Genomic DNA, 20991 nt, shown 5'->3' on the forward strand with positions numbered 1-20991 from the left:
TTTTTTTTTTTTGTTCTCCACCACCCACCCACCTGCCGAAAAAAAAAAGTGCTGTAGTCCGCTAAAGCTTGTTAATTGCCCAGGTTCCGGACTGAGGAAGCAAAAGCTCGTTTATCAGTTTGACAGTCAATTCAAAAGGGTCACATCTGCTGTTGGATTGCAGAAACACAGTCAGTCAAAATGTTTGCCGTCCCTGGGTGGTCGCTTTCTGCAGATAAGCTCAAGACAGAGACTGCAGCAAAATCTTCAAATGCCCCAGCAGCTGCACCCTCAAGGAAAAGAAAGAGAGCCAAAGCTCCCACCGAAGATGTAACAAAAGACAATGTCACAGACCTCTGGGAGCAGATCATTGAAAACAAGGAGAAGACCAAGGGTGCGCCTTCTTCCAAGCCAAAGGACAGCAAGCGGCAAAAGGTGAAGAAAGGTGACCGCCCTCCTGGCGGAGCAGCGGCAGCACCACCAACACCGAATAGCCAGTCAAAAAAACCTGACCAGGCGAGTCCCGTAGATGGAGACTCGGCCAGCAAGTCAGAAAAAAAATCCAAGAAGAACAAGAACAACAAGAAGCAGGGCGGCAAGGATGAGGCCGCCGAATCCTCACCAACGACCCAGCCATCGGCAACGACGACAGCAGCACCAGCAGTAGCGAGCAAGCCGCCGCCGCCGCCGCCGCCGCCGCCAAAGCTCACCCCGCTGCAGGCGTCCATGCGCGCCAAGCTCATCTCTGCTCGCTTCAGGCACCTCAACGAAACGCTGTACACGCGTCCGTCAGAGGAGGCCTACAAGCTGTTTGACGACTCGCCCGAGATGTTTGCCGAGTACCACGAGGGGTTCCGCCAGCAGGTTGAGGTCTGGCCCGAGAACCCCGTGGACGGCTACATTGCCGACATCCGCGCTCGGGGTTCCGTCCGGCCGCCGCCGTCGTTCCACAGCAAGAACGGCAAGCGGCCCCCGAAGAGGCAGCCTGCGCCCGGCCCCGGCGAACTCGAACCTCTGCCGCGCACCGCAGGCACTTGCACCGTGGCGGATTTGGGCTGCGGTGACGGGAGGCTTGGCAGCGAGTTGCAGCCCCTGGCCGAGAAGCTGCGCGTCCAGGTCCTGAGCTTCGATCTGCACAGCCCGGCGCCGCACGTCACCAAGGCCGACATGGCCAACGTTCCCCTCGCGGATGGCTCGGTCAACGTCGCCGTCTTCTGTCTCGCTCTCATGGGGACTAACTGGCCGGCCTTCATCGAGGAGGCCTACCGACTGCTGCACTGGAAGGGCGAGCTGTGGGTGGCCGAGATCAAGAGCCGGTTCGCGCCAGCCGCTGCCAGGAACAAGAAGGGCGCCGCGGCCGTCGTGGACCACAGCGTCGGCAAGAGGCGCAAGAAGTCTGCCAAGGCAGGGGAAGACGTCGATGCTAATGGGCAGGCAGAGGCACTCGCCGTCGAGGTTGATGGAGCCGATGACAGGCGAGGGGAGACTGACGTCTCGGCTTTTGTGGAAATCCTCACAAGACGGGGCTTTGTACTTTGCGGCAACGGCGGCGATGGGATTGACCTCAGCAACAAGATGTTTGTCAAGATGCGTTTCATCAAGGGGGCGGCCCCCACGGTTGGCAAGTGTGTGACCAAGACCCCTAAGCCCCTGGAGATCACAGGATTGTCTAGGAAACGTGGACCGGAGGTTCCTGACGCACCGGGTGTGACGGAGGAGGCTAAAGCTCTCAAACCGTGCGTGTACAAGATTCGTTGATATGCACTGCACATACTTTTCAGAGTAACTATAAATCATTTGACCGAGCAAAAAGCTCGCGTGTCAACAAAGATCTCGTGGTGAATGGTGCGAGATGACTCTACGCTCGAATTTTTTTTTTTCCTTTATTCGATTCAATTACACACTTATTATTGGGCACTCAAGAAAAAAAGAAAAACATTACGCGTTGAAAGATCTTCGCATAAATCATAGTTCTATTCCCTGGGTCCAAGCCGAATTTACCATGCCAATATGCATCGCCGCCTGCCATTCCGTATTTGCGCCATGGTAGCAAAACACGCTGTGATTGTTAAATACCAAAATCAAAATAGTCGAGAATCAAGAGGACAAAGGTGGCATGGTAGTGACGTCGCAACCGCACTGCTAAAGATTGTAAGTGGTCATATTATTGTGGCAAAACATTCAGGTCTTGGTCGCCAAGAATATCTGGAGCTCCTGCCGACAGACCAGACTTGATAAAAAATAAGCGCGCGTTCAGAACTTGCGACTAGCTCAGTCCTCTACCACATCTTGGCGTTGTTAAGTGACGGACAACCGTTACAGCTGCTGGTAGAGGTAGTTCGCAGCATATTCCAGGTTTCCATCGGTCGATCTCAGCGCTTCAATGGCTTTCTCTCGGCTAAATCCCAAGCCCATCAAGGTATCAATGTGCTCTTGAGGGTATGCCGGCGCTGAGGCTTGAGCAGGTGCGGGGACCGATGGTGCAGGGGTGGTCGACGTCGGACCGGCTGCGTCGGCTGATGCACCAATTGCTGCTGGAGCCCTGACTGCACCCGAGCGCGCACCAATCGTTGTGCCACCTGGTCCGCTGATGGTAGGTTCATCAAGAATTTGTTCCTCCAACTGCCTTGGTATGTCGGCCTCACCCAAGAAATCGATCTCTTGACCCTGAATAACAAGCTTATTCTTCATGAGATCAATGCAAGCTTGATACCTCTTGAGCATGTCTATGCCCAGCAAAAGGTCGACTGCCTTGCCTTCCATGACGGTAAAACTGCAGGGTAGGTGGAGGCTGCCAATCTTGATGGGGGCAGTGTGGACTCTTCCGATGATGTTGGCCGTTCCTACGCCACGGGCAATGCCTGAAAATCGTGTGTCCACTAGCCTCATGATTCCGCAAGCCTCGGCACATGCCGGAGACATGATAGTCACCTGCGCACCTGAATCCACAAGGGCCTGGACCTTGTTGCCATTGACTTCGACGTTACAGTATAGAAGATGCACTTGACCGAAGACTAGAATGCGGTTAGGAGAATGTCAGCAGTTAGGTCATAATCGAGCAGCATGCGAAAATGTACAGGTTACTTGCCCTCGGGAGTGTGCTCCATGGCACTCTGGAGGTTCTCCTGTACACATTCCTGCCTGATCATTTCCTCGATCTTGGCTTGTGATTCCACGTTGAATGGATCGTCGTTCAAGGCCTGTATCGCCCTCTGTCGCTCCGCACGCTCCCTTCGTTCTCGATCCCGGTCACCAGATATCATGTTCCGGAAGGCCACTGGGTCGTCAAGCACCGCTGCCAGTTGGGGGTTCCTGGCTTCGACCACCGCCCGAGTGGCCGGGTCTCCCAGTATGGTAAGTCTCATAACCTCTGGATCATGATCTAGTGCAGCAGAACCCTGCTGTTCGCGTTGTTGTCTCCCGGGATTGGAAGGGCCGGCACCGGCATTTGATCTCGGCGACCGTACATGGAGCGCGAGCATTTCGCCATCGCCTATCTGCAACTGCTCCATTGTTTTTGAGCTGTCTGTAATTAGACGACCGTTGTGGTAGAGGTGCTGTGATATCGGGTCGATGCCAGTCTCGGCTTGAACGGAGCTCCGAACCGTGTCGAGTGTCATGTCCGGGAAGATCTCCAGAGAGAGAATCTCCTGGTCTTCGGCATCTGGCCTTGTGATACTCAGAGTGACACGCCTGCAAGCCACACAAGTTAGCCATCAAAGACAGATTGGATCGGGACGCAGAACCTGCAGGTGTGACTACATTGTGATGGTTGGGGGGCGTGTCTGCCCTTGTTGATCGTAGCGGACGGGTCTCGAACAAGGGAAGGATGTACAAGCGACGCTTGTGACCGGTTTGCGTCTGTTTTTTTGTTTTGTCTTTGGGCAAACGAGAAATTTGAAGAAAGTAAAACCCGAAAATCGGTGTATTCAGTCAATCGATCCGACACGTTGCTTGTTGCTTTGTGAATCGGAAATCGGAAGTGTTCGGGCAACGGACAGTTGGGGCTGTAATTGGTTAGCATTAGACTAGTTCGGGGGATCATTGTGGTAGCTTTGACAAGGTATGAGCTTCAATTCTAGATGGGCATAGAAGCCAGCCAAGCATTAGCAAGCAAAGCACCGTCATCGCCGCGGGGTTGGCCGCCCCATAATTATGGATCTAGCGGGCAGTGGGGTCAACTTCCCCATAGGAATCTGCAAAAGGCGCTGTTTCTTAGATCAGTTTAGGAGCCCGAGGTAGGTAGGTACCCTAGGATAAGGTACCTAGGTATCCAGTGGCCGCGATGGATGGAAAAATATTCCCGAATTTCCAGAAAATGCCATACATAGAAGATGATGTAGTGCCATAAATGGGCTAGCCTGTTTTTCATACACATCACGTGTGGCAAGATATACTGGCGGTTGGGGGTCAATCACTGATCGGGGCTAAAAACAGATTAACCCAGTAACCCCAGACGATCGGTGGGATGTTGCTATGGCGGTGTACCGTAGATATCTTAAAACCAAGTGACAGTTGACCCCTTGGATAGAGTACTGGTTTCGCAATGATATTCATGATATCAGCATATAAGAGGTTGCACGCATACATTACTCCAAGCAAGGTAAAGTACCTTACCTTTTACAGTACTTTATGCAACAATCTGATTCACAAGACATCGAGCCCAACATTCTAACTGGCGAGACTGTTTTGTTTACTACTGTAGCCAATTGTATTTCAACACATGAGAACAAACGAATTGAAAGCATGGTATCCCTAGATAGACGGACAATTACTTCGTACATAAGTCTCCGTACTCCGTAGGTGAGGCATATGCATCTTGGCAGCCCCATCCTCTCAGCACTCCACATCCCGTCATGGGATGGCAGGTGAACCGGCCCATATTCACCACCCTTTTTATCAGAAAGGGGCTTAGCGGCCTGTTACCACCCAATCTCGATTAAGGTACACTGTTTAGGCTAGCCAGTCCCAGCTCTGCTGGGCGGATTTGCCTGTACCTAATACCGGTATGTTCTTGGTCGACAGGAGTGCGATCTCCTAGGCAAAGATGCCTCAGTTCCTTTCCTCATCATAACTGGGTTCGGCCAGTATCCGGCCCACCCACACCTATACCGGCTTGTAGTATTGCCGTCACGCGCCATCCTTCCAAGACTTTGATGTTATTGTTCTTGGCGTGTTCTGCAGAAGCAAGAGACGCCTGTCTCCAGGCACGAAACCCAGGACAAATCCACCTAACATACCTTACCTACCTTGAAGTGCTTTCATACCTATCTAGTTCACAATCGGTTCGCTTAGAGTGTTCCTATCATTCACCACTGCGCATGCGCAATAATTTCATAACTTTCTTGTGCCCTGACTACTACTACCTGCCTTCGGTTGTCGACCGGCCCAACCTACCTTCTTGGGGTAACACCTACCTACCTACTTACCTTCCATTGATATGTGCGCTGCCTCATTACTTGGCAGAAAGCAGGAAAGCATTACCGACAGCTTGTGTAACCTAACTGCATGACTTCCCCGTATTCCCTGCTCGTAGCTTGAACTTCTACCCCTCAATCTTTAGTCTTAAATCAGGTCAAGTCCAACCTGAAGTTTTGATCACAATTATCATCAACCCCTCGTCTTTTCTTCTTATTTAAGGTACCACAACCGTACTTAGCGCAGTATGTAAGATACTTCACCTCCTGATCTAAGGTACCTAGGTATCTATCTACCTACGTCACAGAGGTAGATTGTACCTAGCACGCACTAACAAGCAAACAGAGAGACAAATTGAGGTCGGATTGGCTTATATCCCTTCGCAGTTCGCATCGATCGCCGCAGTCACTACCCATTCAACTGCATAGTACATTTTTCAACCTCGATCATTTGGTCCACCCACTTCACGCCGGCGTACTAAACGGCTAACCAGCAACTGCGAACACGTCTCAGCGACTAAAAGTCGTGGAATTGATCCTCCTCTAACTTTTAAGAACGCCAACTTACGAGCAACGTCTGTGTGAATATGCCACGTCCTCTAGCGATACCAGACAGCTCTGACGACGAAGGCGCTGTGGATATGGATGAAGATGTTGACGAAGGGTTTGCGGCACTTCAGAGGAGTCTCAGTCACAAGCGGCGCGAAGACGAGAACAACACTTCGCCAATTCAGAAGATCTTGCCTTTCACGTTTGCGCCCAACATTGGACCCCTTGGTATATCCGACCTTGGTTCGTGCGTTGCGTTGGAGAATGCAGCATTTCCAGCACACCATCGCGCCACAAGGGACAAGGTGAGTGATTATAGATCGTGTATCTGTACACGTGTTTATACTTGCACCAGGAATAGAACATGCCGCTTGCCGCCTTCACCGATATAATTTTTGTTCGCGGATACGTATGCTTACATCGATTTTAGCTCGAGTATCGACTCACAGCCTGTCCCGAGTTGTGCCTAGGGCTTTACTGCACTGTCGTTCCCAGCAAAGCCAAGGCTTTCGAGATCGAGACTCTTCCCATGGCGAAACCAGTTGAGACGGATAGAGAAAACGGTGCTGTGAGCGTGTTGCTCGCTCATATCATTGCGACCGGATCACAGTCCAATGTTATCACGGATAGTGATATGGATTATCCAAAAGACTGGAAGACAGCCGGCTTTAGGGAATCCAAAGTTGGACATCGGGAAAGCAGTCGGACGGTGGCCATTCACTCGCTAGCGGTTGTACCTCGACTGCAAGGTTGCGGTCTCGGCAAGCTGATACTGAAGGCATACTTGCAGCAGGTCAACAACTCTGGTATTGCTGATAGGGTTGTACTTATCTGCGAGGATGTGAGTTGACAAGTCTAGCCTTCTATCAGTGCGAAGCTGTTAGTACTGACAAATTATGTCGATTAGCACCTGGTTGCATACTACAAGCGATTTGGGTTCAAGCATATCGGCGCAAGCAAATGCGAATTCGGAGGTGGTGGCTGGCACGACATGGTATGAAGCCCCTAATCAACAGTCAAGCCCATACGGATGAACTGACAGCTCGCCTAGGTGTTTGAGCTAGCCGGACCGCCCAAGATCGGTCAAATCTAAGCGCGATGTTTCTCGTTGTATGGGGGTTTTCTACGCATGGTGTTTGGAGGGTTTTAGGTTTGCACCGGCAGAACAGATGGCTACAAGAGCCAGAGAAATCGGCCGCCCCACACAGAGTCCCACAGGCAAATTTACGCCTGAATACTGAGATTAAATACCAGCAGCTGAGCAGTTTGATGACGGTGCTGTCCTGCACGCACTACATCTGTTGTTTTTGCCATTTTCTTTGCGAGAATAGAATTTAGAGCTTAGCACAAGCATATTTCTTTGATTTGGTAGTGCCAAGTGAATAGACATTCAGCCCAGGGAGAAAAAAAAGAGACAATGGTAGATGAGTTTGCGATAACAAAGGTATGGATGGGGCTTGCCCTGATTTGGTCCATGAAAGGTAACAAAAACCGATCAGAATTTGGGGACGCTAACAATGGCCGCTTGTTCAATCAGTCCCATCCTTGAACATTGTTTGCTTGTGCCAACATCACTGCCTTGCGCATACACTTCCTGTTTGAAAAAAATTAAAAAATTAAAAAATATTTATACCGATCCCCTGCTATACGTACTCAAAAAATCTTTACTTTTGCCAACAGAAATAGAAAAAGAAACCAAAAATGGCCGACCAAACTCTAGCGCCTTACAAGGCGGACTTTCTCAAGGCATCCATTGATGGCGGGGTACTCAAATTCGGCACTTTTGAGCTCAAGTCGAAGCGCATAAGCCCATACTTCTTCAACGCCGGCAACTTCCACCGCGGCTCTCTCTCCGTCTCAATCGCAAACGCATACGCCAAGGCCATAATAGAGGCTCGCGAGCAGACCGGGCTTCACTTTGACATACTCTTCGGCCCTGCCTACAAGGGGATCCCCCTGGCCACGGGGACGCTCAACAGGCTCTGCGAGCTGGACCCGGCGCACTACGCCGACGTGAGCTGGTCTTTCGACCGCAAGGAGGCCAAGGACCACGGCGAGGGCGGCAACATTGTCGGTGCGGCGCTCAAGGGCAAGAAGGTCCTGATCGTCGACGACGTGATCAGCGCGGGCACGGCCAAGCGCGAGGCCATCGCCAAGATCCGCCAGGAGGGCGGCGAGGTCGTCGGCATCGTTGTCGCCGTCGACCGCATGGAGAAGCTGCCGTCGCCCGACGGAGACGACAGCAAGCCCATGCCCAGCGCCCTCGGTGCCCTGAAGAAGGAGTACGGCCTGCCCATCATTGCCATCCTTACCCTCGACGACATCATTGCTGGTATGAAGAGCTTTGCTACGGAGGACGACATCCGGAGAACTGAGGAGTACAGGAGTAAATACAAGGCGTCGGACTGAAATGCACGCTATGTCGTGAGAAATCAAAAGAGCTAGCACATCAAGCCCTTCATCATTGCACAGTGTAGATCCGCACTTGACACGACATGACACTCAACTGCAACTATTAACAGGCGACAGCCACGAAGTTAGAGTCTAAGATCAGGCTCGGATGGATACATTAGTTGTTAGTTTGACACTCTTGTGAGTGCCAGTTCGCCATATGCGTGGTATCTTGGCGAGCCGGCTAGGTGGCAGCGAAAGCAGAGGCGGATCCTTTTTTTTTTCTTTTTTTTTTTTCCTCTCCCTTCCAAGGTGGGGTCGCAGGGTGCAGTTATACCGATATGCAACAAAACCCTCCTCCCCTGTGTATCTGTTGTAAAAGTGTGATTTTCCAGTTCAGAGTCTTGCACACGGCTGAGACTAACAAGCACTGGTAATGATATTGTTGAATTATACTTGGTAGGATGTTTAAAAAGCCTTATAGGAGTAACCAGCAAGCCAGCGACAGTCTCATATGCTTTGTCTCTAGTTCTAAACCTTGACGAGTGCGGGGAAGGTGTGCTATCGTTAATGGGGCAGGGGTCTTGATAACAGCCCGATAAGGATTCTAAAATTTTCTTATCCACGACATTTTTTTGCAGTCCCCGCCCGCCCACCGCCGCTCACAGAACTGCAGACAGCGACCGACTTTGTGGCGACGCTGGACTTTGCGACCGCAACAATAACCCAAGTCCAACTCAGATCAAGCCCGCGATAAACAGGCCTACGGACTGCCTGTATTCTCACGGACTCGCCCAAAATGAAGACCACTTGGAAGGACATACCCCCGGTGCCGACGTCTCAGGAGTTCCTGGACATTGTGCTCAGCCGAACGCAGCGCCGACTGCCGACCCAGATCCGTGCCGGATTCAAAATCAGCCGTATCAGAGGTTTCTACACGCGCAAGGTCAAATTCACACAGGAGACGTAAGAATGCGATGCTTGCCAAAAAAAAAAAGCCATCTCTCTCCAAAACTGCAGAGACCATCTAACCTCGTCTGTTCACAATCCAGCTTCTCCGAAAAGTTCGAGGCCATCCTCTCGTCGTTTCCCCGGATTCTCGACCTGCACCCTTTCCACAAGGACCTTCTTAACACCCTCTACGATGCCGACCACTTTAAGGTTGCCCTCGGTCAGGTCTCGACCGCGAAGCATTTGATTGAGACCATCTCGAGAGACTACGTCCGTCTGCTCAAGTATGGCCAGTCGCTGTACCAATGCAGACAGTTGAAGGTGGCCGCTTTGGGTCGTATGGCGACCATCTGCAAGAAATTGAAGGACTCTCTGGTCTACTTGGACCAGGTCCGCCAACAGTAAGTATATATGGTTGACCAAGGAGCCGCGGACGCGGAACAAACCGCAATTGTCGGACTGAGCTGACCACTATTGATACTAGTCTCGGTCGTCTCCCTTCTATCGACCCCACCACACGTACGCTTCTTATCGCTGGCTTTCCCAACGTCGGAAAGTCTTCTTTCCTCAAGAGCGTGACAAGGGCGGATGTAGATGTCCAGCCTTATGCGTTCAGTACGTTCCGCGCCATCAAGAACCCCTACATCTCCGGTTCGAGGAACTTGTCTAACATTCCCTCTCCTAATAGCGACCAAGAGCCTGTTCGTGGGCCATCTCGATTACAAGTACCTCAAATTCCAAGTCATTGATACCCCTGGAATTCTGGATCACCCCCTGGATGAGATGGTAAGTGACCTGCCACTGGCTTTGTTTCCCCGACTTTCGGTGCTGACTGGCGTGCTGCACATAGAACACTATCGAGATGCAGAGTATCACGGCCATTGCGCACTTGCGCTCAGTGATTCTCTACTTCATGGACCTGTCGGAGCAGTGCGGATACACTGTCCAGGCCCAAATGCAACTCTTTAGGAGTATCAAGCCACTTTTTGCAAACAAGATTGTTTTCATTGTCGTCAACAAGATCGACGTGATGAAGCCTGAGGACCTTGATGCCAAGCTGCAGGAAGAGCTCCAAGCTCTGCTCAAGTCTGATGGTGTTGAGATGCTGCAGCTGTCATGCAATACTCAGGAGGGAGTTCAGGCAGTCAAGAATGCGGCATGTGAGAAGCTGATTGCCGAAAGAGTGGCACAGAAGCTGAAGGCGGGTACAACTTCCAGCGGTGCTGCGGGAGGCCGTCTTGCCGATGTCATGGCAAGAATCCATGTGGCCCAGCCCATGGGTGGCTCGCAACTTGAGACCTTCGTTCCTGAGGGTATCAAGCAACTGAAGAAGTACGATAAGGCGGACCCAGAAAGGAGGCTGTTGGCCCGTGACATTGAGGAGATGAACGGCGGTGCTGGTGTCTTCAATGTGGACCTTCGAGAGAAGTGGATCCTGGAGAACCCGGAATGGAAGTACGACAAGATTCCCGAGGTCTTCGATGGCAAGAACGTTTACGACTACGTCGACCCAGACATCGAGGCCAAGCTGGCAGCGTTGGAGGCCGAGGAGGAGAAGCTCGAGGCCGAGGGTTACTACAACTCGGACGAGGAGATCGTCGACGACGAGGAGGAAGAGGTCATGGCCAAGGCAGAGCTCATCCGCGAGAAACAGTCAATGATCCGCAACGAGGCCAAGATGAAGAAATCTCTCAAGAACAGGGCGATAATACCACGCAAGGCCACCAAGAAGTCTCTGGTGCAAATGGAGGACGCCCTGGACCAACTTGGTGTCGATACTACGGATATCACTGCCCGTGCCCGCGCCCAGTCTCGTCCCAGAGGCCGGTCGTTGACCCGCAGCCGTATGGGCACTGAGGATGTTGATTCCATGGACATTGACGGCCGTGCAGAGACTCTTCGCGAGCGTCTGCGGTCCAAGAGCAGAGCCCGCAGCCAGCCGGCGACAGACCGCAGGAACGATGGTGTTGCGGACGAGTCGGTGCGAACTGCTGCCGAAAGACAAGCCAAGCTTTCACAGCGCAAGATGAACAGAATGGCAAGGCAAGGAGAGGCCGACAGGCATGCCACGGCATCCATTGCCAAGCATTTGGTAAGCTACACCCGTGGAACCTTCTTACATGCAGCACAGTTCTTATCATGTCGATCGTTTACTAACCGAAATCTTTTCTCTCGAATAGTTTTCTGGAAAGCGCGGTATGGGCAAGACCCAGCGCCGTTAATGAGTGTCATCGTGGTAGTAATAAACAAAAGTGCTCTGTTTGCTCTGGAGTTTCGGAGTTTCGGTGTTACACTTCTAACGACCGCAGTTTGTTTTGGTTGGGTTGGGCTAAATTGACTGTTCATTGCGGTGTGCTTCATCTCAGATATATCAATCTCTATTTTCTTTTCAAAATGAAGAGAGAGAAAACACGCCCGCTTTGTTTCATGTTACGGCTCGGTGATCATGATCTAAGAAAAGAAATTCCTCGTCATCTTGATGTGAAACGACGAGACAATTGTTTTGGCATGTGTTTGTAGCATCCAACTACCAATCAAGGGGAGAGTTTACGCCATGATTTCGTTGATTTGGTCGTGTCGTCATCGAAAGACTGTCCAGGCACCCGGACTCGACAGAACAGTGGTGCAAAGTGACAGAAATATTCGGGCGTGAAGGACGTTACGGGGTCTAGACCAATTTCGACATGTTTTCACTCATAAAAAAGTGCACAAACCTTTGAAATCAGATAGGGATATATATGCATGCTCGAGAAAATTGCTAGCCTTCTTTGTGTTGTGCTTGCTGGTTGGCTTCTTGTTCGGCGTCGAGCTTAAAAGAAAACTTTCATCAACACTCATCTTCATCATCATTATGAACAATCTACTCGTCTCCGGCGACCTGCAGGTCCCTGAGTCCCTCAACCTTCAGCTCCTCGCCTGTCGCACGGCGGTAAATGTCCTTCACGTCGTCGGTAGTCGTCTCAAAGTGACTGGTGGCGTCGTAGCTCTTGGAAATGAAAATACCGTTGCTGGTGCCATCCTCAATAGGGGCGTACAGAGGAATGGGGGGTCCCTATTACGTTGTCAAATGCCATACAGAGTGCAAAGTCGTCAAGAGAAATGAAACCAATCCTGTTTGCTGGTCCATGTGACTGTGGGTTGCTACTCACCATAAATTGCTCCTCAATCTTTCCAAGACGCTCCAGACCAGGTTGCAGCTCGAGATGGTGGTTAGCCGACGTCTCGGCAATGGTCGAGACGATGGCAATGTAGTAGCCCTTGGGGCAGACGCTGTGGGCAGATGACACGCAGGCAATGTAGATATCTGGTAGGGAAGTTTTAGCAGGTCACTCGCAAAGTATAATGTAATCCACCGTCTACAGGAGCCGACCTACCGTTCTTGCGGCCAACCTGCGACTGCGGGATAATCAGCTGGCATGAATCGGCATCAGAGGTGCCAGCCAAGGGGTGCTTGAGCACACAGATGGCACGAAGCACATGGCCAACGACCTTGACCTTGTCCGAGAAGTAGGACGGGTCACCAAGAATCATCTTCGCCCTCGTTTCAAACTTCATTTCAGGCTCGATACCAGTCATGGTGGCCTTGATGCCAACAGCCTTGCCGCCCTCGTACAGAAGCTCGTCGATGTTGGTGTTCAGCATGTAAGTGCCGCCGTAGATGGCCGACAGACGGGCAAAACCCTGGGGCAGGTCTCCAAGGCCGAAAAGTGGGTAGATGTATGGCGATTTGCCATACCTAGCCACACTGTTTCCGTACAGGCGGATGCGGTCGATAGCCTCGGGTGCGCCACCAGGTTTGCTGATGTAGTCGTCGGAGAGGTACAGGGCCATGGCGTGGCCGATGAAATCCTTGGTTCCCGTCTCCAAGCCGAATTTGTCGTAAACGTCCTTCATGGTACAAGTAGACAAGTCCAAGCCTAAACAATATAAGTTAGCTCGTGCCGCAGAAAGCTTCACGCAGAGTCATCGTGTGGAATTTCTTGGGCATAGGACTTCACGAACCCTTGTGGGTGGCCGGGTCCTTAGGGTCAAAGGTGCCGACCCATTCGATGAAGCTCTTCATGCGGCGCTTCTCAAAGATGCCCATCAGGGGAGATCGGAGGGCCTCGGCGGCATCTGAGGGGACCTTGGCCACGGTGGCCTTGGGCCCGGAGCCCTGCTGCACGAAGCTGCCTGCAACCTGCTTGAACTCGAGGTATCGCGTAACATCGGTGGAGACGAGGATGTTGGTGAGCTCGCCAGAGGACATGAGGAACTTGGGGACGAGGTCAATGTTCCAGTCGGTGTTACGGCCGTACTTGGCCCATGGCTCCTCTCCGCTGTTGTAGTTGCCATACTTCTTGAAAAGCTGCGAGTCGGAAACAAGTAGGTGTCAGTAAGTCAGCTTGTAGATACGTGCGCCCCCAAACTGTGAAATCACGGACCGCTTGCAGGTTCAACGATGCAGCCTCTCTGGACAGTTATCAAGTGTTAGCCGATGGTGCCGTATAAAGATACGGGACATGTCGTTAGGTATGGTTTGGTCGTGCGCACCCGCCGTAGTGGTCATTACGATCAATGTGAAGGACCTTCTTTCCCTTGACACTCAGCACACTGTAGAAAGGTGATGAGTATAAACCTCGTTAGCATTTTAGTACTGGCTGAGAATTGCATTGGGGCGTTCAGAACTAGCTTACCCAGAAAGAATGCACTCGGTCAAACCTAGTGGACACGGGTGCGAGTTGCGGGAGATTGGTTAGTTTATTGCCTTTTATGAAGAAGACAAAAAAAAAAAAAAAAAGTAAATAGACTATCTTCATATTCAAGTTCAAGTCTGTGTCTGATTTCTGTCTGCCGTGATGGTTGTAGTCGCACATACGGCCACCATCGGCCGAAGAGGCGGCGACGTTTCTTTGGCGTTGCGCGGGGTCGGGCGATAGTTGAAAGATGGGGTCACCAAGAAAGGGGACAAGGACAAACTCACCAGTGCCCAGCACGATGACATCGTATTCCTTAGCAATCTCCTCCATTGTGTAAAAAATAAGGCGTTCAGTGGTTGTATCTTGTCCCGCAAATACAAATTATGTAGAAAGCAGAGTTTCTTTTGTGGATTCAAAAGGTTGAGAAGTGAAGAAAGAAGACGTCGTTGCCGCCTGGAGCTGCTGGTGTGGGTATCGAAGAGTTAGTTGTAGTAGCGGCTGACCGTCGACTTGGGGGAACGAACGAACGGACTGGGGACTACTGGCTGGTGGGCGGTAAGGATAGCTTCTCTAACTTGGTGGAGGAGGTAGTGAAACTACCCCTCCACTTTGGCCAACCATAGACTGTCATGCTTTGGAGGCGAACCCAGACCGCTCTCCTAACGGGCTTTGCTATGGCTCGTTAAGGAAACAGCCTTGACCCAAAGGCAACTAAAATTAAAGTAATCAAACAAAAAAACAGCAATGAAAACCTCTCCAGCCACTTACTTGTATCCAGTTTGTGGTTCTGGCGATGAAAAATCAGTAAATACGACGGGGTCCCTTATTTCCAGAACCACTTACATGCTTTCCCAAGATTTTTGTTTTTAAACTTCTTCCACTCGAGTCACTCACCTATTTGTTCACTGCGGATCGAGCATGTTGATGCTGAAACGTGTACATATCCCGTTATATCACCAACTCTAAAGTTTCTTTATACAGTACAATACAGTAGTACACTTGATCGACCAGACACGTTTTGTCAACCAATCCCCTCACTGCACAACAAATTGTGTAGTTTTTGTGATGTCCACCGCTATCTGTCCTTTCTCTCATCTGGCTTTAAATGCTCGCCACTGCCCAGCATGAGTCGAAAACTCACTTCCTTGACGGTCACCTATGGAACTAGGATGATCTCGGTGCATCTGTGACTGGCTTAGCCGTTTCGCTCGGGGGGGTAGTGGACGGATCGACAGCTCCGGCTGGCGACGACTCCCCAGCCTTCTCTTGACCCGATGTCTCTGGCGTCTCCAGATGGTCGGCGGCAGGTTCTTCAATGTATGATGATGTGTCTGCGCTCTCAAAATGGAGAGACGGTGTGTAGATTGGGCCTTTCCCGCTCAGGTTTATCTCGGGGTCTTCCATGGCCAGCTTTCGCGCATCCTCCCAGGTGTAGTACCTCTCTGTCAGGACGTGCTTGATGGCCCGCATCGTCTGCTTGACCTATTCATTGTCGCGGCGTGTGCCAATGGTTAGTAACAAATTTTTTCTCTTCTTTTGTGTTGTTTCTGTTGATCACCGGCGCCGCGAGGTATCCAGTAGGTATGCATCGAAACAGACGACATAAGAAAATAAAACCATGATCGACATACAGTTTTGCCCCTAGCATCCGCCTCATCATTAGGATTGTCAGGCTTGATGCCAATCTGCTGCCTGGTCTTCATGGCCGTAGAGATGCGGTTGCGCTCCCGGCAGCACGTCCACCACAGGGCGTGCAGGTCCTCCCAGCTCTTGCCGCGGAGCTCCTGAACCGTCCAAGAGCGGCCGTGAGCCGAAAGCTGCTGGGGTGTCGGGATGAGCTGCTTGTCGTAGAAGAAGCCCCAGAGCCCATGGTTGGGATCCGTATCCTCCTCGCGCATCTTGCCCACGCCCTCGCCCTGCACCGGCTCAGGGATCTCCTCGTCGGACACGGAGAGCGGCCGTCTGATTCCGCTGCGGTGGATGGTGGACTGGCCTCGGACCTTGTTGTTGTCGCGTGTGGTGCGTCGCTTCTGGAGCGGCATCGAGATGGACAGGAGACGCAGCTGCTGTGTCGTTGCCTGGGCGGCGGCTGCTGCAGCCGTGCTCGGCCTCGCCAGGTTTCGCCATGTGGTCACCGGAGCAGTGCAGCTGGTGCCCGAGGAGAACGGCTGGCACCGCCGCAGCACGCGGCTCACGGCCGGCCGCGCCGCGCCGGAGCTTGCCATCGGGGGTGGTATGGATCAGAGGTCGCCCTTTAAAAGAGATATCTCAAAGGTCGACACGACGTGGATGAAATTGGCCGGCCCTATACGTGACGTATCCAGTAGCACGTTTTTGATGGCGTCGGCGCAATTGTACGACTTCTTTTGGGTCAATCCTCACGAGTCGAAAGGCAAAGCTCCTGTCGCTGCATGTCTTGCCAGGAAATTTTTGGCTCCACCGACGAGCGAAGTTGCGCTTGGGCCACCATTAACTTAGCTTAGGTAGAGGTACCTACCCACCTACCTTCGGTACCTTACCTAACCTATCTTAGTTACTGACCCACATAGCGCGTTCGAGAACCATCAGTCCGTGAGTAAACGGACGGGGGGTCTCACGGTACCTGCATCAAGCTCAAAAGGGTCATTTATCCCCCCGGTATGGCTACAATTTGACGTTGGGCCAGAACGTCAAAATTTCTCCTGATATTTCCACAGGCTCGTCCCTCCACCGATACTCGACGCTGAACCCCAGATTGGTTTGTAAGCCAATGCATAGCTGTCAGCCTTCAAGGTGACAAAAGCTTAATACTCTCGGTGCGTGCCCCTTTGAAGTTTCTTTCCTCAGCATTCACATCAGAAGCTGCACAGGAGAAGGACAAAAGAACTACATAAGGAGGAATGTGACAAATGATTCATGGATATCAATCACTCTAACTTTAAAATACCAATAAACAGCACTTTGAGTAAATTTGCTCCAAACGACTACATTGGGCCGCCGTCATGTCTCTTCTCCGGTAAGTGTACCTCTGAATCTGTAGACTACAAACTAGCTGCAGGCGACCGCAAAATGTGCTTGGCAAAAAGAAAAGAAGAAAAAAAGATAGAGAGGGGGGGGGAGATTTTTGCTAAAGCACGCGCTGTCGGCGTTTATTTCTAGTTCCTACCGGGGCTTATCAAAGAACGCAAGGCTTGGATTCGGCGTAGGACTCATGGCATGGGGGTTCATAGGTTTGACCTGGTCAGACAGTGTGGGGGAAAAGTTGGGCATCATACCTAGTGAAAAGGAGAAGAAGGATCTGGAGAGGCTGAAGCCCAGTATCACCGTTGTTGAGAGGGATCAGTGATTGTGCTGGAAGCTCTAAGCGAGTAGGAGCAAAGGTACCGATGTCCAGTGAGGGATATGCTGCCTTTGATTTGTGGTATACTAGAGCATCTTGAAGCAGGTTGGCACAGGTCCGAATAGACAGAGTATGGTGGCAACTCAGTCATCATCATCTCCTCTCGATTGCAACTAACTACTGACTTCTCGACCCATCTATTGTTCCGGCCTGACTGACATACAGACTCGAAGTAATCTCATCTTTTCTGTCCATTTCCCACAACAGTGTAATCAAGCCGAATTACCTTTCTTTTTGTTTTGTTTTTTCAATTAAGGAAAAGAGAGGGTGAAACGTAGGGCGAAAAGATAAAGGAAAGAAATAAATCAATAAATAAAGCATCCGTAGTCTCGTTATAACCCATCCGCTTGTCCGGATCAATCTAAGTGCATCGCCAGCGCCGAACACTGGCCTGCCACCAGACCGAAAGTGTCCTTTTCCGCTTGTCTATACACACAAAATGGCAAGAGAAAAAAAGAACCAAAACAAGGTAGGAAGAAAATCAAGATGCACAAGTCTAATGCAAAAAGCTTAGATATGTCTATCATCGCATGCCCGTCCGAGAAATGCATATCAAAGACAACCACCAGGCAACCCATTTTTATGCAGGATTTGAAGATACATTTAAGGGCCGGAGGTAGTCAAGAACAGTCCGACAACAGGGAAAGTTGAAGACACTTGTCTCGATGCCTCTGTCCCAAAATGTTCATGAAGACAACGTAAAAACAGCCAATCGGCATGGAAAGAAAGCCAAGAAACATAAAAAATGGTTAACTCGAAACGACTAGGTGAATATGAAAATAACTTGAACGCCGATGATGCAATTGCTAGTGCTTGGGCAATATGTGCAGATTGTGTTGACTTGTTCAGCCGGTTCCCGTCTCAACCGAGGTACCTCCCGACCCCTACTGCCATGGACGCTGATCAAGAGTCCGATGTCAGGCCATGCACTCCGTATTCCTTAATGGCGTCCAAAGTCGCCATGATTTCCTTGCCTTTGTCACCGATGAGGCATTGACCATGCCGCTCTTACAGGCTTGAGAGGATACATGGCCTATCCGTGCCACAGATCCACTCAATAGGAAAATTTGATCCTTGCTTTTGTCCTCCAGAGCAGGTACAAATCTAGACTGGCTTGTGGCTGTACTAGAACACATAATGTGTCACGTTCAAGTCCCAATCTTTATTCCGGTTGAGATAAGCTCATAGTGTTGGGCTGCAGTCTCTCAGAGTGCTTCCACCCCTGGAGAAAATGCAGTTTATGAAGAGTAGGAGGCAAAACTTAATCAGGTATGATCTGTTTGCTCTATTCTCCAACACCCTCAAAATTGGCGTCTTTAAAAAGTCTTTAAAAAGCGAGATTATGCGACATGTTACATGATGCAACCTCGCGCAAGCTCGCAGAAGGACGTATTTATGCAACTTTGGTCGCATCTCAAGTTTGAGCTCGCCGGGTGCTGTCACATTAGAGCTCATTGGCGGCGTGATCGAGGATAATCCTCTAGAGCTACTGTGCCAGGCTGCTCAAGTGTTATGTTTCAGGACAAGAATATCTGTCAATCTGACAATATGACATCCATGCCGACCCTTGTTATTTCAGCATGAGATCACAGTCGAGGTCAGGACCCCCCACTTCGTCATGATCGCAGATGATTCTTGTTGTATTTCCAATAATAGGCGAGTTCATGCAGTCTCAATCAGTGATGATAGGGACAAGAGAAATCGACTTCCCAAAACACGCCCAACAGAAGACCGGTGCGGTGGCGAGGTCCAGATAATGAGGGTTGCTGCGAAAAAAAAGAAAATGTTGAGTATATTGGCGGAAAGAGTTATTATAGGACAGACTGTGTGCAGCGCAGGAATCGACACGTTCTAATGGTGTATGGAGTAGGCGAGGAAGTCTAGTAGTGGTTAGGAGTTTGGCACAAGGGTCGTGGACAGGCGCGTCGAAGCTGTTGTGATCCTATATCTCGAGTAGGCTTTGGTCATGGCGGCGAATTTGCTAGCCTTCTCGGGCATCACTCGGTCGGACGGAAGCCGGTTCAGGCTCTTGCTTGATGGTTGCGATCTGCGTCTGTCCAATATTAGACGGGAAATCATCATTAAAGGTTGTTTGTTGCGCACCAGCTTGAAACATCTGAGACCAGTCAAGTCCACCAGATTGTTGGTTTGAGGCTTGTCCTGCAAACATAGGCATGCCATTTTGGTTAGGCGGCATAGGGTAGTTCGCCAGCTGAGGGTTAATGTTAGCCGCCATGGTGTGCGGGACAGTTCCGTTGTAGCCCTGATCGAAGCTGCCAGGCCGTGTGTTGTTACCCATCACGGAACCTGTGACACTGCGGCGATCGCGGTCGTTCGGGTCTTCCATGCGGTTCATGCTGGGCTGCCGGGACAAGTGGTTCTGGTCGTTTGACATGTTTGCCATGCCATCCTGAGCGGGGATAAGGCCGAAGGGGTGAACCATTCCGTCAGGACCCATGTTGCCCATGCCGTTAATGGGGTTGAGCTCGTTCTCGTTACCCATCGCCTTCTGCTGGGCAGCCTGGTTCTTTTTCACGTGCGCATGCGGGTGCGAAAGATGGCTTGCACCAGTGGGGTTGCCACGGCGAATGGAGCATTTTTGGAAGTGGCGCTTGAGAATATCACTACGGGAGAAGGTGTCACGGCACAAGACACACATGTACGGACGGTCACCCGTATCTATCAGTGGGTTAGTTAAGCTGATATCAGGTTAAAGGGCAACCGAGCGGGGAACTTACGTCTCAGAAGATGCCTCTTGAGATGCTTGGCGTGCAGGTACGTTTTGTTACAGTGAGGGCACGGAAACTTTCCGTCGGCATCCTTCTGGGGGATCTGGTTCTTTGCGGCCTGGCTACCAGCGACCGGAGCCTGGGGCCTACCCGGCGCGCTCGGAAGGATTCCTCGGCGGCCCTGGGAGCCAACCACATGTGTGGGCGCATCGCCTTCCTGTTGCATCATTTGAGGCTGGGGCATCAATGGGCTCTGAGCATAAGGCGAAGACATGCCGCCTTGAGGGACCATGCCACCCGCAGGCATGGGACGCAATACCGGGGGGGCGCGACCACCAGGGGGCGCGGGCGCAATGGGCTGGGGATGGGCCATCGCGGTCGATGCTTGGGTCATCATCGAGGTTGTGGTGGGATAGCCGGGATGAGTTTGTTGGTACTGCGGCGCGGGCATCATGCCGGGGTAAGGGGCGCGCCCAACGTTCTGTTGCCCCGGGGGAGGTGGGTAGCTGCTCATAGTTGGAGTACCAGATGGGTTTGGCGTGGCAGTAGTCCGGGGGGTGTTGTGATAGCTACCGTAGGGAGTAGCTTGCTGTTGCTGCTGCTGTTGCTGTTGGTGCTGCTGCGCCTGTTGTTGCTGATGCTGCTGCTGCTGGTGCTGCTGGTGCTGCTGTTGCGCCTGCTGCTGCTGCTGTTGTTGTTGCTGTTGCTGCTGGGGTTGTTGCATGCTATGCGTCTGCGGCTGGAGAGGGGGTAGAGTTTGCGGCTGTCCCGAATGGTTTTGCTGCTGATTCTGAATGCCGTGCGAGATAGACGAAGAGGGTGAGGGGTAAGAAGCCGTAGTAGTCGTGTTTACCACATTAGCCGAGTATTGGGAGTTGTCCATTTCCTTCTCAAAAACAACCTTTGCGAATTTGCGA

General features: G+C 51.5%; 9 protein-coding genes across 9 annotated transcripts; 5 read left to right on the forward strand and 4 right to left on the reverse strand.

The window, feature by feature from the left end:
- Window positions 1-180: 180 nt before the first annotated feature.
- Window positions 181-1737, forward strand: PgNI_07538 (uncharacterized protein; the record flags this gene model as incomplete). Its single annotated transcript, XM_031127548.1, has 1 exon — window positions 181-1737. One exon carries the CDS (start codon window positions 181-183, stop codon window positions 1735-1737), a length of 1557 nt encoding a protein of 518 aa, XP_030981669.1.
- A 558-nt stretch (window positions 1738-2295) lies between these two features.
- Window positions 2296-3599, reverse strand: PgNI_07539 (uncharacterized protein; the record flags this gene model as incomplete). Its single annotated transcript, XM_031127549.1, has 2 exons — window positions 2296-2993; window positions 3092-3599. The coding sequence occupies 2 exons, from the start codon at window positions 3597-3599 to the stop codon at window positions 2296-2298; spliced, it is 1206 nt and encodes a 401-aa protein (XP_030981670.1).
- Window positions 3600-5330: 1731 nt separating this feature from the next.
- Window positions 5331-7344, forward strand: PgNI_07540 (uncharacterized protein). The gene is made up of 5 exons (XM_031127550.1): window positions 5331-5646; window positions 5743-6250; window positions 6376-6786; window positions 6853-6939; window positions 6997-7344. Exons 2-5 carry the CDS (start codon window positions 5984-5986, stop codon window positions 7036-7038), a joined length of 807 nt encoding a protein of 268 aa, XP_030981521.1. The 5' UTR covers window positions 5331-5646; window positions 5743-5983; the 3' UTR covers window positions 7039-7344.
- Window positions 7345-7646: 302 nt separating this feature from the next.
- PgNI_07541 (uncharacterized protein) lies at window positions 7647-8354 on the forward strand (the record flags this gene model as incomplete). Its single annotated transcript, XM_031127551.1, has 1 exon — window positions 7647-8354. One exon carries the CDS (start codon window positions 7647-7649, stop codon window positions 8352-8354), a length of 708 nt encoding a protein of 235 aa, XP_030981520.1.
- A 781-nt stretch (window positions 8355-9135) lies between these two features.
- PgNI_07542 (uncharacterized protein) lies at window positions 9136-11509 on the forward strand (the record flags this gene model as incomplete). The annotated part of the gene is made up of 6 exons (XM_031127552.1): window positions 9136-9302; window positions 9389-9688; window positions 9772-9902; window positions 9976-10073; window positions 10138-11379; window positions 11468-11509. The coding sequence occupies 6 exons, from the start codon at window positions 9136-9138 to the stop codon at window positions 11507-11509; spliced, it is 1980 nt and encodes a 659-aa protein (XP_030981519.1).
- A 638-nt stretch (window positions 11510-12147) lies between these two features.
- PgNI_07543 (uncharacterized protein) lies at window positions 12148-14296 on the reverse strand (the record flags this gene model as incomplete). The annotated part of the gene is made up of 8 exons (XM_031127553.1): window positions 12148-12339; window positions 12437-12591; window positions 12662-13204; window positions 13290-13635; window positions 13712-13739; window positions 13821-13880; window positions 13964-13988; window positions 14146-14296. 8 exons carry the CDS (start codon window positions 14294-14296, stop codon window positions 12148-12150), a joined length of 1500 nt encoding a protein of 499 aa, XP_030981518.1.
- Window positions 14297-14908: 612 nt separating this feature from the next.
- Window positions 14909-16370, reverse strand: PgNI_07544 (uncharacterized protein). Its single transcript, XM_031127554.1, has 2 exons — window positions 15598-16370; window positions 14909-15448 (listed from the first exon to the last, which is right to left on the reverse strand). The coding sequence occupies exons 1-2, from the start codon at window positions 16189-16191 to the stop codon at window positions 15131-15133; spliced, it is 912 nt and encodes a 303-aa protein (XP_030981525.1). The 5' UTR covers window positions 16192-16370; the 3' UTR covers window positions 14909-15130.
- Window positions 16371-16660: 290 nt separating this feature from the next.
- On the forward strand, window positions 16661-17924 carry PgNI_07545 (uncharacterized protein). The gene is made up of 3 exons (XM_031127555.1): window positions 16661-16761; window positions 16903-16961; window positions 17105-17924. The coding sequence occupies exons 2-3, from the start codon at window positions 16948-16950 to the stop codon at window positions 17289-17291; spliced, it is 201 nt and encodes a 66-aa protein (XP_030981524.1). The 5' UTR covers window positions 16661-16761; window positions 16903-16947; the 3' UTR covers window positions 17292-17924.
- A 1402-nt stretch (window positions 17925-19326) lies between these two features.
- PgNI_07546 (uncharacterized protein) lies at window positions 19327-20957 on the reverse strand (the record flags this gene model as incomplete). The annotated part of the gene is made up of 2 exons (XM_031127556.1): window positions 19327-20024; window positions 20084-20957. The coding sequence occupies 2 exons, from the start codon at window positions 20955-20957 to the stop codon at window positions 19327-19329; spliced, it is 1572 nt and encodes a 523-aa protein (XP_030981523.1).
- Between the last annotated feature and the right edge of the window lie 34 nt (window positions 20958-20991).

The sequence above is a fragment of the Pyricularia grisea genome (assembly GCF_004355905.1).
Source record: "Pyricularia grisea strain NI907 chromosome Unknown Pyricularia_grisea_NI907_Scaffold_4, whole genome shotgun sequence".
NCBI classification, from domain to species: domain Eukaryota; kingdom Fungi; phylum Ascomycota; class Sordariomycetes; order Magnaporthales; family Pyriculariaceae; genus Pyricularia; species Pyricularia grisea.

Coding starts and splice junctions, on each gene's coding strand:
- PgNI_07544 (XM_031127554.1), bottom strand. CDS start 16,191: ATGGCAAGCTCCGGCGCGGCGCGGCCGGCCGTGAGCCGCGTGCTGCGG. Junction 15,449..15,597: donor CGGATGCTAGGGGCAAAACT/GTATGTCGATCA, acceptor GACAATGAATAG/GTCAAGCAGACGATGCGGGC.
- PgNI_07540 (XM_031127550.1), top strand. CDS start 5,984: ATGCCACGTCCTCTAGCGATACCAGACAGCTCTGACGACGAAGGCGCT. Junction 6,251..6,375: donor ATCGCGCCACAAGGGACAAG/GTGAGTGATTAT, acceptor CATCGATTTTAG/CTCGAGTATCGACTCACAGC. Junction 6,940..6,996: donor GTGGTGGCTGGCACGACATG/GTATGAAGCCCC, acceptor CAGCTCGCCTAG/GTGTTTGAGCTAGCCGGACC.